At 35.7% G+C, this 14,224-nt stretch overlaps 1 protein-coding gene across 6 annotated transcripts in view; it reads left to right on the top strand.

Annotated features, from left to right (window-relative positions):
- The window catches only part of SBF2 (SET binding factor 2), a 259,658-nt gene that overhangs the window by 100,155 nt on the left and 145,279 nt on the right, over positions 1 to 14,224 (top strand). For all 6 annotated transcript variants that reach the window (XM_054067549.1, XM_054067552.1, XM_054067555.1 and 3 more), the window contains exon 3: positions 6,774 to 6,911. In XM_054067549.1, the coding sequence (XP_053923524.1) occupies positions 6,774 to 6,911 (138 nt within the window). The remainder of the gene's footprint in view (positions 1 to 6,773; positions 6,912 to 14,224) is intronic.

The raw sequence follows: 14,224 nt of genomic DNA on the forward strand, positions 1-14,224 counted from the left end.
TTCTACCCATACTGTCTTTTTTGTCTCATAATCAAGCAACACTCATTTGCTATAGACCTGTAGTTTCAGATTGAAGTGTAAATTACTGAAGTTATGTCTCTCTTGAATTATTACTGCATTGAAATTGTCTTTTCTGCTTTCATGTTCAATAATTAGTATCCAGTGGTTATAGTTTTCTTTCCAAAAAACAGTTCAAATTGTTTTTCAGAAATTAAACAAGGAATACAGCCTTCATAGAAATGCTTTTTACAAGCCTAGATTTTCAGCATAGCAGTTCATTCTGAAAAGATGTTTAAAATTACATGATATTATGAGGTTTTAAAAAAGCAAAGCAGTGAACTTGGAATCGATTTTTTCATATGCATGTGTAGACGTACACCCAGGCATATGTCTTTAATAGTATGTAGAGAGGTTAACCTAGTTCTTGATGAACTTCAGTAAAAGAATTCTCTTTCTGTAGCTTTTGAGGACGAATTAGCTGATTTTACTTGAGAAGTTCCCAAATGTTTTAACTTTTCTTCTTTTGTTGGACTTTTGCTGCAGCATCTCTGTGACAAGCTTGAGCATCTGATTATTGCGGATCACTTTAATCTGTAACTCAAATTAGAGAATACCTCGTCTGTCACTTATGCAGGCTTAATGCCATTGAGAGATCTTTCAGCAACTTTCAGCCATAGGAAGCCTAAGAATGTGGTTAAGGATCTTTTATCTGAGGGGAAGCATTTCTTATTGTCTTTGTTGACATAGTTTTATGTTTACTGAGGTGGAAATGTCCAGAGTCTGTCCGTGCAAGGATGGGAAACAGTATTCATCTGTAGCTCTTTTTGGACAGTAATGTCACCTGTAGTCACAAACAACCCTCCTGCTGCTTCTAATGTGATTCCCTAAAGTATTTCAGCCAATTTCAGGTGCCAGAGGCTGAGGAGCAGGTAGTATCGAGTAACACCAGTGTGTGCAGGCCCATAAGTGTGTTTTTCAGTTTGCTAAGGAGAGAAGGCTGTTCCTTGATTTCCAATGAACACTGTGTATCTACACTCCTTTTTCCTTTCCTCTGTTTCTGTCTCTTCCTCATCTCTGGTGTCATAGGGTAGAAAGTTTGAGAAATATTTTAACGTTGGCTTCTTAAGCTCTTTTCTGGCTTCAGCTTTAGCTTCAGCACATCACCAGCCCCTGAGAGGGCTGGGTGGGAGAGGTGGGCAGCTGGTTTGCAGACACCTTTGTGGGAGACCTGACAGTGGGTTCCAGCGGTTCACGGTTACCACAAAGTGACTGTGTCGGGGTTCATCTTCGGGAACTCTGTGTTTCAGTGCAATCCAGGATAGAAAAGGCCTTTATATTTTTTTTATTATTAAAAGCTGTTTGTTTCTTTATGAGTGAGTTTAATTGTTTACAGTTGATTATCAGAATCTTCTACAACACTTGAAAGAGTCTTTTACCTGGAAATAATCTGGAGTATACTTTAAATGCACTACTTTTATTTTGGACTAGATTAAGGATAAATATGCAATTTGTTAGACACAAGATGCTGAAAGGCGGGAAGATGCTATAAAATTCAGTGTGTATTTTTTATTCTGTTTACATTCAGAGATATCTCCAAAGCTTCCAAGCATTTCCTTAGATTTACAGCTTCATCACATTGCTTTTTTATTATGCCAGTGAGCATTGTGATTGTTTTGGTTTGTTTTGTTTTAAGTAGAGGTATGCATCTGAAAAAGAAAATGCCCTTTGCCAAAATTCCATACATAAGTGAACGGTGACATGGTGAAATACTGAGCAGCTGGTGCTAGGTCATGCAAGTCCAGATGGAACAAACTTCCTTCACATAATGTCCAGAACATGGGCCTTTATTTTCGAGGAGGTTTGTAGAAAAGATGATAATGATACATGTTAAAAACAAAGCACAGTTATTTGAGAAGTAAAAGACAGCCTACAGAAGCAGGCTTAATAAAACAAAATTCTATACTCAGAGTGATCCATGGGAGAGTCAAATGTTTGGTTAAAGAGTTAGACATCTACCTTCCTTTCTAGTTTGTGTCAGATGTTTTGAATTCTGAAGTCATTTGGGGATCTTTTAATTCAAGTTGTTTCAATAGAGTTCAAATGTTTTCTATTTTATGTGCATGCAGCTAGCTTTGGATTTTATTTAACAAGAAACAAGTGCACAAATACATTTTGAAGAAAATACTGTGACAGTATATTTTAAATACACCTATTTAATTATTTAAGTGCAGTGTTCTCTAATGGTATATAGCAAACCTTGTCTCCTGTTCTGTATAAACTCTTCAAAATGCCTCCAACAGATGACTTGCAAAGAACATATTATGTTATAAACTTATTGAACAAGCTTTTTCCCCTTTCTACTTTAGTAGTCCTATCAGAGGTAGTGGATTTCTGATGGAAAGCTGACTAGATCGTTGATACAGAAAACAATATAAAGTGCAGACAGAGCAGTCTTCCCATCTGTAGCTGCACAGACCCAACTAGAATATTGATTCAAGTTTTTGTTACGGACTTGGTCATGCTCGGGGTGCAAGCCCAGAGGTAAACAACAAAGTTCTAACACGCAATTCAGCAAATGAGTAATTCCTGATCAACAGATACAGAGAGCAAATACTATAGTTCTGCCATGGCAAGGATACAAATGACTAAAAATTTTCTGTAATGAAATTGAACACTCTTTAAATACTGTTTCGTGTAATAGTATTTACTCTTCACTTCCACAGTATCCAGTAAGCTTTCGTTTTACATCCTAATTCCTCCAGTGCTCTGACTATTTTTTGCATTGTCTTCAGTTTTTCAACGGGCATTAAACTATTCCCCAGGCATTAGACTATCATGACCCCAAGCCTGTTGGTGTTCAAGAACCACTTGGACAACCCTTTGTGTGGAGTCAGGGTTGGACTCAGTCCTCATCAGTCCCTTCCAGTTCAGGATATTCTAGGATTCTGTGATTCCATACACCAAAGCTATATACAATATATGTAAGGTATATGCTGATTTACACAAACGATTTATTTTAATAGGCAAGATAAGAAGTAAGAGTACAGGCTCTAGGTAGGAAAGAAGGAACAAATTCACAAACCAAGCAAAGACAATGTTTTTGGCTTATTAGACGAAATAAATGTCACACTTAAACATTCATCAATCATGTCTAGACTTTAGAGAGAAGCTTGTGGTGACCACTTACAAAATCAAAGGTACCAATCCCAACTACACTGTTCTAAAACACTCTGCGTCATTTAAAAATATGGTTAGTTTCTTGTTTAGTCTGAAAGCATTTGTGGGAGTAATTAAGAGAAAGTTCTTTGCTTCATCGAGCACCAGCAGTTTCAAACAATGCTTGATAAGTCACTTCAGCACCTTGAATATAAGATCTCTCTTACATATTCTTCAGCACAACTTCTGGATATTTGGACCAGATTTTAGAAGGCAATCAGTTGTAATGTGGAGTCTATTTGAAGCACTCGCCACCATTAGCAGCTTATTGCTATAAATAGTGAGTCAGACAATCTGTTTCTTTCTCATTTTCAGTGTCTTTGATAGAAGTTATGTTCTGTTTCCAAGAATTTGGCAAATAAGTGAAACAATATGGGAGCGTGTTCGTTTCTAAACTTCTGGGGTTTTTCTTGTTTACTGGAGAAGCACATGACCTCTGAATTATATTCGTACTGATGCTTTTGTCTGTTTTCGTATAGCATCTGGTTTGGTAAGGAAACATTTTCTTGTTCTTAGTGGCCAGATTGTGCTGGTAATTTTACTGGATAGAAGCTTGTATTTATACTAATTCGGAAAGTTCTTCTCAATGTTGTTTGCCTTTCAAATATTGCACTAACATTTATTATCTTATTTTAAGGAAACTGAGAATCATTCATTGTTTAATTTCTTGGAGGAGCATGTTGTCTTTATCCTCTGTCTTTATATTTATAAATTTCTTCCAGTTTATTTGAAAACAGATTCTCTGTGTAGCCAGTGGATGTACTCTACTTCAGCTGTTTTCCTTACCACTCACTAGTTGTTGTTTTCTAGTAAAATAGTTAAATCTATAAATCATGCATTATGCACAAGATCATTTTGAAATCGGGAAGAATTCTCCCTGACAAGAGTAGGATTTAGATATGCATAAAGATCAAGAGATTGTTATTGAGAGGAGCCTGCCCAGATCAACAAGCACTTCTGATAGTTAAAAACGTAGCTATTTGCTTTCTCTTTGCATTTCTGTTTTCAGGGCAGATATTGTATAGATTTTATGCAGTAGACCTGCTAATAATGGCTTATTACAATAAAAAGAATGAATTTTTAATTTATTTCCTGTGTTCGATATAAAACTAACAGTATCTCAAAGTTCAAAATTGGTAGATTCTGTGTGTGTCGTGAAAACGAACTATGCATCAACCACACATCCTAGCTAATGTATTTGTCATTTGGGTGGAGAATATATTGGGTGTAGATTATTTGGTTATTCCAGATCTTCTGTGCCTTTAGTAGGGTGGAGTTTGGTGTGTGCAGGATGGTCCTTTGTCCAGGAATTGCAGACACTCAAAAACAGGTGTGAGATGGAAAATTGCCCATAAAGCTAAAGGGCAGTGGCACCAGCAAGGATCTCCTGTTGGAACTGGTAAACTTGGCGGATCTGAAAGAGCATTAAGATTGTAAACCCAAGCTTTTGGAGTTTAAGAAGTGCCAGAACTAGGACTGCGTAAGCCACATTAATTTGACCTACCTTGTATGCATGACTCAGTTTTAATGGTATACCATTGAATGGTTGTATTTATTAGCAGAATCTTACTGTATTCTTTGCATTTTGGCTCATACTTGTTCAAGAAATAGCTATTCAGAGTTTAGTGGGTTTTATCTTTTTTGAACTAAGGATTCCAGGCTTCATTTATGACACACCACCTAAACTCTGCAGTACTCGCAGAACTCTAATGATTTTGTCGTCAAACTTTTTAATGATGCTTTTGTTATAATGTCTGTATATATTGACCATGTTCCATTATCTTTATAGCAGTCCTGTAAGATTAATAGCAGTATCTTCTTTTTTTTTAACCGACATGGGATGCCAAACAAATGGAGATTAGGCCAGTGTTATCAAAATCATGGACTAACACTGGATGCTTAGCATGGAATGACTAGGATGTCCTTTCTCTGTTTGCTTTTTGAAGTTCAGAACAGTTATCCTCAGATGAAGGAGAGAGTGCTTAGCACTTCTAAGGGTACCGACTCAGAAGTGTTAAGCTGACTATCTAGAATATGAAGAGTGTATCATGAGAAAACTTTGGTTTTGAGGATTTTCCCAGGATCATAAAATAAACTGTATTTCGGAGGCAGAGTTTTAACTGCTGTTCACCTAGGACTACCGATGTTTTATTGTAGAGGTTCTAAAGATGAATCTGCAGTAAATTTTTTTGTTTACAACTTGCTCTTTGTGCTCTTTTAGTTTTTAGCAGCTGTCCAAGGGAAAGAAGCAGTTGCTGGAAACATGAGATTTTGATTTGTCTCTCTGGTTCCTTTGATATCTGCATTATTTAACAATTCTAGAAATGTGTTATTTTGGGTTTTTTTATTCCCAATTCATACAGGGGCTATTACCTTCACCCCATGTAAATTCTAAGTTTATAATTTTGCCAATAATAATGTACTTGTGAATTTTTCATGTATGTGACTTCAGCCTTAAGTAAAATTTCATAAAGGCCATCTCAAGAATCTTCAGCAAACTGATTTCTAAATTTCAGCACACTCTTCCATTACTGGGAACAAGTAATTAGCTGATGTTATACTCCAGTCATTTAAAAAAAGAGAAAAAACATATGCCTTTCCTTTTGCTTTTGAGCTGTAGTTCTCTTTTGGTTCATTCTGCTTGTACCATTTCTATCGTCAGGTCAGAATTGCTGTATTCAGTTCTGTTGGCTTGCATTGCCACGGTACTGGTGAGCTTGAAGGACCAAATACTGAAAGAACTTAGGTTTAGTTGATGTGCGTTTTAAGTATTACACATATTTAGTCTGCCTATTGCTGCAAGAGTTTGGAAACATAGTATTCTGAATACATTTGAAGGATTTGGAGAGCTGCAGTTTCTTTGAGTCCAAGAAGCAAATGGTTGTCCTTGAGACTTATGAAGTCATGAAACTTGAACATAGTTTTCACAAGGGTGGCAAAACTTGCACCCCTGCTATGATAGATGTGCTATCACCTCTTATAAAATTTCGAAGGTTCACAGTAAAGTTTATAGGGGTAATCAATAGTTGGTTGATGAATACTGCTCTATAAATAGCTCTTTGTAGAAGTAAGCGTTGAATAGTTTTGCAAGTATGTGTAAGTGGAATTTCTGTTTGATTAGATATATTAATTGAGAAATACACAGCGAAGTTAAAAATGTAGAGACATTCCAAGACACAACAATTTTAACTTCAAATTCTAACCTGTTATCCAAATTACACCTGCATAACGTGTTGGTTTATTCCTATTGTTGTCTGTTGAACCCTGCAAAGATGATCTTGATTACTGAATTCAGGGGAACGCATCTTCAGTTGATAGGTTTTATTATATCTCCCTTGATGTCCATAGAGCTCACTGTAGTCTGATCAGCTCCAAGACCTGTTGGATTTTCCTCCATTTTCTCCAAATTTTGAAACCCTGCATATGTTCACTTTAAATGGTCTGAGCTTCTTGTTTCAGATGATGTTTTGTTATATTATTTAAAAATATCCTTCATGTTTCTTGGAACAGTTGCTATTTCTGCTTAACCATATGCCTCATTTTTTTTGTTTCCTCAGTTTTGTCAGCCTGGAGGATGGCAACTTTCGAAAGAGAGAAAACAGCCAACGTTCTTTGTGGTGGTTTTGACTGATATAGACTCAGAGAGGCACTACTGTTCCTGTTTAACTTTCTATGAAGCAGAGATTAACCTGCAGGTAAAAACTTTACAATGAGTAGCAAAAATGCAGGAAAAAGTTTCTAGAGACAATAGATTATTGTTATAGAGGACAAATATAGCAAATATTTTGCTGTTACTGGTAAGAATGTATTTTTCTGTCGCACAGAAATGCGCATATTTTTGTGCAAAGATAAGCTTGATGTATTATACTTGTTTGTGTTTTCAGGTTTTTATCACTTTGGAACAAAAAAACAACCAAAAACATTTAATGGATTTTCTTTTTCTCCACTACGTGTTTGTTTGTTTTTTTTTTCAAAGGGACAGCCAAGATGGTGTTCCTTTCATTTACTTCCGCATATGATAGAGCATGAATGATTCGCATCTTTGTTCTAGGAAAAAGGTTTATTAACTTCTGCTCCCTCTGCTGGCAACTCAGGACAAATGTGTACAAGTGTACTCTAGTGTCTATTTCTGTAAGTGGATTTGTTGACAAGATTTGTGTGGGTGCAAATGCCAAGATTTTAAAATTGATAGAACAATTCTTCAGTTTTTAGGTAGGTCAGATTTTGGGTGTCACCTACTTGGCAATGTTTGTTTTTAAACATGTGTTTCATTATTTTTGGGCAACCTCAATCTTTCAAAAATAGACATTTTGTTTTGCATTTGATGTAAAGTACTTCACAGAATCTCTGCTATGACACAATGCTTGGAATCTTTAGAAGCTAGAACCTAGGGAAAACTTAATCCGATCTGTAATTGTGGACTGTTATTGTTATGCTTTTAAATATTTTCTTTCCCACATGAAAATTAAACGATAAATAAAAGCATTCAGTGTATTAAATTCACTTAAGATTAAACTGATGGCAAAGTAAAGTAATGTTTTTTACTCTTACAGTGAAGATCTGTAACATTATTGATGTCTTTAAAAGAAAATGCTTTTAATAATCCAGCTATACTCTGTTTATTTCATACTGAAGTTGAAAGGTTACCCTACTTGTGGAATAATTAAAAGATGCAGCATAGTGATAATAACACTATGCTTCTTCTACACATGATTGGAAGTCAGAGAATAATAGTTGTTCTTATTTCATTAACACTACAGTTTAGGTGGATATTTTTGTAGATTATTAGAAGGAGTTAAAAGCAGAAATGTAACAAGAAATTAGGTGTATTTTAGTCTTAAATTTTAGTGGACAACTGACATCTTCCTATTAAATATTTTGTCATTATTTAATGTTTGTCATCTTTCCTTTATTTTATAAGTAAACAGTGAAGTATTCTATAGTGATTCTTTACCAGCTGATAAAAATTTACAATGGCTGTCTCTTCCTCCACTCTATGTATTTCATAACATATACTAAATTTAGCAAACTTGTTATTTATCCTGTGGTTTCTAACAGCTGCTTTTCATTCGCTATCCACATCTTTCAAGTAATGCTCATCGCAAAACATTCAGTATTAACTGAAAGTTTTTTTCTTATGTTGCCTAAGTATTAATACATAAAAAAAAAATTTAAAAAAAAAACTGAGTGCAGCAGGATGTTGGTTCTCATAATGCCATTCCTGGCTGTGTTGTAAAGAATGCATATTTTTCAGATGAACTTGCTGTGGTGAAATTTATTCTATGACTGCATTGTTTATAGCCAAACTTCCTGTTTCTTTCTAAAACCCAAAGAGAATAATTGAACGTGCCCTGTTACATGGTCATTAGACAGGAATTCAGCACATGTACAATCTGTAATGAAACATAAGCTTATGAAGCATTGGGCTATGAAAGTAGTACTGATTTAACCATGCAGATGCATTCCTCGTTGAACAAACAGTCCATGAAACTCAGTGTCCTGGACTTAAAATGAAATCAGGACAGTAGTTTTCACAGTTAAAAACAGTTCAACTTTTTTTTTTTACTAAGTTATGTAACTCACTAAGACGAAAGTAAGATGGAACTTCCGAAAAAGAAAGGTTCTCTCTCAGTAGCCTCCACCAGCTAAACATTGCTGATAAACCTTGCTGATACACAAGGTTGATCAGAATTCAGCTAGAACGGATTAGTTGTTTGCTTGGCAGGCTTGTCTTCACAAAGAAACCTTGAATTAATCACTTGGAAGTTTCTGTTAGTAATTAAACTGCAAAGTGAATGCAACCTCATTTATCAGCTTGTGATTTGTAGAGGAGAATTATTGAACTATTTTTGAGCCTCCTGCATAATAATAGAAGAAACTTTTTGACACAATTGATCAAGCTGGGTCCTCTGTCATTCTGTGTCCCTCCATTCCTGCTTCAGCTGTTTGTTGTAGGGTAATTCGTAAATACATGCTACCTGAAAAGTCAGGAGATAATACTCACATGGTATATCTAGGTGGTGTCCATGATAACTTGGGGTGCAAGGTTAATACAGCAACTGTAAAAGCTATATAGTCTGCAGGAAAAGAAGTATTCTCCCTGGTATCTCTGAAAGCCATGGATTCAATTTAATCTCTTGGCAGTTGCATGTCCTAACAAGTTTTCCAGCACAGCCTTTAGTAATCAGTTGGTGGCCTATTTTCAACGACCTGCCCGTGGACAGAAAGTAAAATACTATTCTATTTGTTGACATCTGTAAGTCGTACTTTGCATTGCTACAGTACTGCCAGAATTTATCATATGCATGGATACTGTTCAGTTTGATGAGCGGTCAGCCCTTAGAAAGTTGTGATAATATATCAGAAACATTGATGTTGAATTTAGTCTGATTAATATTCCATATCTGTATTCGTAAGGAAGGTGAACACATGATATTCCATTAAATATGAGAATAGAATTCACTTGATGCTATGAATGGAGGTGATACAGCTTTGCTAAGTAATCCTTCATGAATTTTTCTGTTTTACGATACTAACCTCACTTAATTGTCCCAGTAACATTTTTTCTAAAGCTGTATAAGGATATGGTCTTCGTCTGAGATTAAAATCAAGCACTTGAATGTTTGACCTTAACAAGAGCCTGAAGTTCAGAACGTGACTAGACTACAAGAGTCAGTCTAATAATGAAATAACAGTGATAAAGATGGTGTCATTTAAAGACTTCCTTAGTATGTTTCAGAGTGGTTCAATAAGATTTCTCCCTCACTTCAAGTTTCTACTGATCCAAAGTGTGAAGAAATACAAGATACCACACTGGTTTCTGCTTCCAGGTTTTTATGCCTCCAGTATGTTTGGTCTGTTTTGTGTTTCTGCCTGGCTTAAGGTGCCGTTTAGATGCTGTAGTGAATAAAGCTGGATGTCATAGTGGCTTGCATGTATCTACAGGAATTAAGATGAGGAGAGCAAGTCAAAACATCCCTATTTACTTTTCCCTCACAGTGCATTGAGTGTTTTTGTTGTTTTCTTCTTCTATTTTTTTCCTTCGTTACTATATTTTGATTGTTGATGTGGACTTCAGCTGTCATTAATTTGAAGAAAACCTTGTCCTATCAACCAAAAAAATAGTCTGCTTAGCTTATTTTCTGGTGACTGAATCTGGAAGCTGTTGAGCAGCCAGAGGTTATCCAGAAGAACCGTAACTCATATCTATAGAATTCACCCATAATCATCAGTTATTCTGTGTGTGTAACTTTATTACACATCAAAAAATGCACACACACACAGACACACATGTATAGTTCTGTGTGGTGTATACACTGTTTGCTAAAATGAGGTTCTATTTCTAACAGCAATTTCTGGATGTTACCACTTTGCGCATGAAGACTTCATTTAGTACTTTTGACTCAGCAGATACTTCTACTGACCTCAGCTGTGCTTCTTACCAAGTATGCAGTTAGAATTTATACTAACAATGCTTGGAAGAGTACCACAGATAGAAGCTTTTTAACAAATATTGACTCACATCGTTTGGGAACTTAATGGTCAAATTTTATGTTGGTTTCCATTTTGGAAGCAATTTATCCTCTCTTCCCAGCCCTGCCATCAACAAATTAGAGAATGATTTATGCCAGTAACTGAGCCTGTGCAACTGCATTTCTTGCATTACAGAAAGTCTTCTCAATGACTTCAGCACAAAACCCCAAACACTTGTTTATAACAATCTTACTACAGGATTGAATCATTCTTGTGTGTTTTCTTAAGCATATGCACATTAAAGCATTGCAGTCACAAAGTTGGTAAGATTAAATATATCACTTTGGAAAATGCACATAAGTAGTAATTCACATCTCCTATTTCCTGCCATTCACATTCTCTTCCTCTTTCTGCCTCCTTGCAAAAAGAGGAAAAAGAAATTGTAAAAATCCGAAACCATAAAATGGCAGATTCACAACATTCACAAATATTTCCTGAGTCAAGGGAGAAACTGCCAACAAGATGACTTCATGCTTCATAAAGTTTTAATTTTTATGCTTGGACTGAAGAGTTGGTGATCCTGCTGTGTTAAAGCATATGCCGCCTCGTGAGTCACTGACATTGGGGTTTTTAGCAAAGGATGAGAACACTCAGTTCAGTTGCACCATTTTTGAAGGGTGAAATCTGAACCCCCTTAGGATATTATATTAGCATGTTATTAAGATGAAGTTTAATATCTTTTTTGAATAGTCCAAATGTTAAATTTGTTTGGAAAGCGACCTTTTGCTGTCAGCGCCCTGAAACAACTTTATGGAAAAAAAATCCCAGTTTTAAAATGTTGTTTAGTATATCACATCCTCATTTTTCTAAACCTGCTGAAAAGTGGGTTGTATGATACCTTACAGAGGTGTAAGTAATACCTTATTTCCTTTCTGTTCCTGTGTAAAGAGGAAGTTGCAGATAGTGTTCTGTATGATAAAAATTAGACTTATATTTTTAATGTCCTTTTGTACTTGAAGGTCCTTGATAGACCAGAATTTGAAGATAAGGTGGGAACAGTTGTACAGAGGAAAGCATATTTCTGTTTTCCTAATAAATCTGGCAGTAATTTTGGTGTCCTCATTAGCTCCTTGCTCATACATTCACACGTACACACCCATCCCCAGTTTGGTCTCATGCTTTCGCAGGTGAAAAAGCTCATTTTGGGTAAAGGTCCCCTTTTCCTCTCTACTTCTTTGCAGGGGCCCCAGGTCTCAGCTCACAGGATAATGGGATACTGTCTTTTAAGCATAGATCTTACTTTGTCAGTAGAGATCAGATAATTTATCTGCCTTTCAAACAGCATTAATTCTCCTTCAGCAATTCATTGAAATTCTTTTCAATGCATTTCCCCAAATGCAATTTAAAGGAATTAATTGACTATATTTTAATCAAACAAAACAAAAATCTGTCAAGTTTGTAAAATATTGCCTTGGTGTACTTCACGTGTACTGTTCTGTATTATATAAAAACAATTATGTCGAAGTTAAAATAGGGCATGAATTACCAGCTTTCTTAATTTACTGTGCTTATGTTGCTTAGGTCTCTGCAGTCTCTTAGATGTTCAAAGCTTGAAAGGGTAGAATCCGTGGATCAAGTTTGCTGCCTTTGGGAAAATTTGGAAATATTTAGTAAACTTTAAGCTCTGTAATGAGTATTTGCATATGCATAGTTCTTCCTAAAGACTTACTACTGTTGTTATTTAGCATCCTTCAGTGTCAAGGTAACTGTGTTGAAAGCAAGTTACTTCATGCTGTTAATTATTGCCATGTGGAGTTTCGGCATGTATAGGGCGACTGTAGATGCATTACCTTGCACTTCCCAGACCTTCTAGGATGTGCAAAGCCTGGAGACCTACTCCTGAGCTACACTGTGTAAGCTGGACTGGACAATGGAAATGTGTGTAAGCACCTTCTGGGGTTTTCAAAGTGATGCACGTGTGAACATGGAATAGATGCCAGTGCCATATATTTTGTGTAATGTTGCAAAGTGCAATGCCAACTCCTTATTATCACGTATGAGGGCTCTGAAGAGTTGGTACAATTTAGAGATTGAATGAGCCAACTTGTTACAGAGAACTGAAGTTACTCTCTTTGTTAAGTTTACGATCACATAACTTTCAATATTTTGTCCTTTTTTAGCTGGTAGAATTCCTACTGCAATTTACTGCAGTTTGTTATACTGGTTTGAAATTATTAAATAAAGATAATGGCTTTTATGCTGGTATGATTACTTCAGTATAAGTTTAGCTGTAGTGGTATGACTCTGCATGCAGACAAGCCATGAAGTAGATCTATTCACCTGTGATTTTAGTTCTCTACAGCAGATTGTAGGCAGGGTGCAGATTTGTCTTCTGGAGGCAGTCAGCTAAGTTTATTTTAACTTTTGTACATGTGTTAGAATTTATTGGATACATGCGTTTGTTTAATCTGAAGAATAAATAAAATGAATTGATGCTGAAGGTTTTTTGGCTTTTGATTGTTAATAAACCAGCTAGGAGTGTGTTTGGCTGCAAATAAAACCAGTAGAGACTAAGTCACGTGGAGACAAAGGGATCCATCCCAAATGAGCAATTGGCATTACTAAACTAAACTTCAAATAACTTTTCTTAAAATAAGAAATCATGCATGGTCTCTAAATCTTCTTTGCTGGGCAGTTAGTAGAAAAACAACGGGCTTGCTGCACTTGGCACAAATTCAGTGTGAAATTTTGCACAGAGCAAACTGGTTTTGGCAGTTATAAAGTACTAGAGTGAAAGTTTTGTAGTGAGATGTTCTTTCTCTCTCTAGGACTGGATGAATTGTTAAAAGTATAATTCTAATTTCACTTTCTATTCACATTTCATTTCCTGTGAGTTTCAAATAATGCCTGCCAACTTCCATATTCACAACCATAAAGCTATATCTAATGCTTTGTGTTTTTTCATTTTCTATCAGTACCTCAGTTGAAATTGGTTTTCCTCACTCTGTCATGAAGAAATGAAACCATGAATGAAATTAGGTCATTTTATGTTTTAAATTTGTATAAATGTGTTTTGTGTGTATGTGTGTCCTTAAAGTTGGTTTAGTTACAAAGAAAACAATGAAAGAATTTAAAAAATAAGTTTGTAATCACTTAATCTAATTTTTTCTGTATTTAGTAAACTGTCTGACTTAGACTTAACGTTACAATAGTATTTTTGCATATGATTTGGGTATCAAAATAGAATTAATGTGTTCTTGAAATTGTTACCTACCAGTGAGCACTGAGTATAGTACTATATTGGAAAAGTAAAAAGTGTTCTGTAATCTAAATGAAATTGTGAAGCTATACCTTCCAATAAGATACATTCAAATGCATTACATTAAATGCTTGGAAAAACATAGGAATTGTCATTTTGGGTCAGGAAGGAAGCACATCTTGCATAGAATTTTGCCTCTGTGGATGGTTAGGAGTGAGTGTGTAGTGAAGAGCAGAGGGACACAGCATAATATCTCCTGGAGTGGTCCCTCTTACG

The sequence above is a fragment of the Cuculus canorus genome, chromosome 5, assembly GCF_017976375.1.
Source record: "Cuculus canorus isolate bCucCan1 chromosome 5, bCucCan1.pri, whole genome shotgun sequence".
NCBI classification, from domain to species: domain Eukaryota; kingdom Metazoa; phylum Chordata; class Aves; order Cuculiformes; family Cuculidae; genus Cuculus; species Cuculus canorus.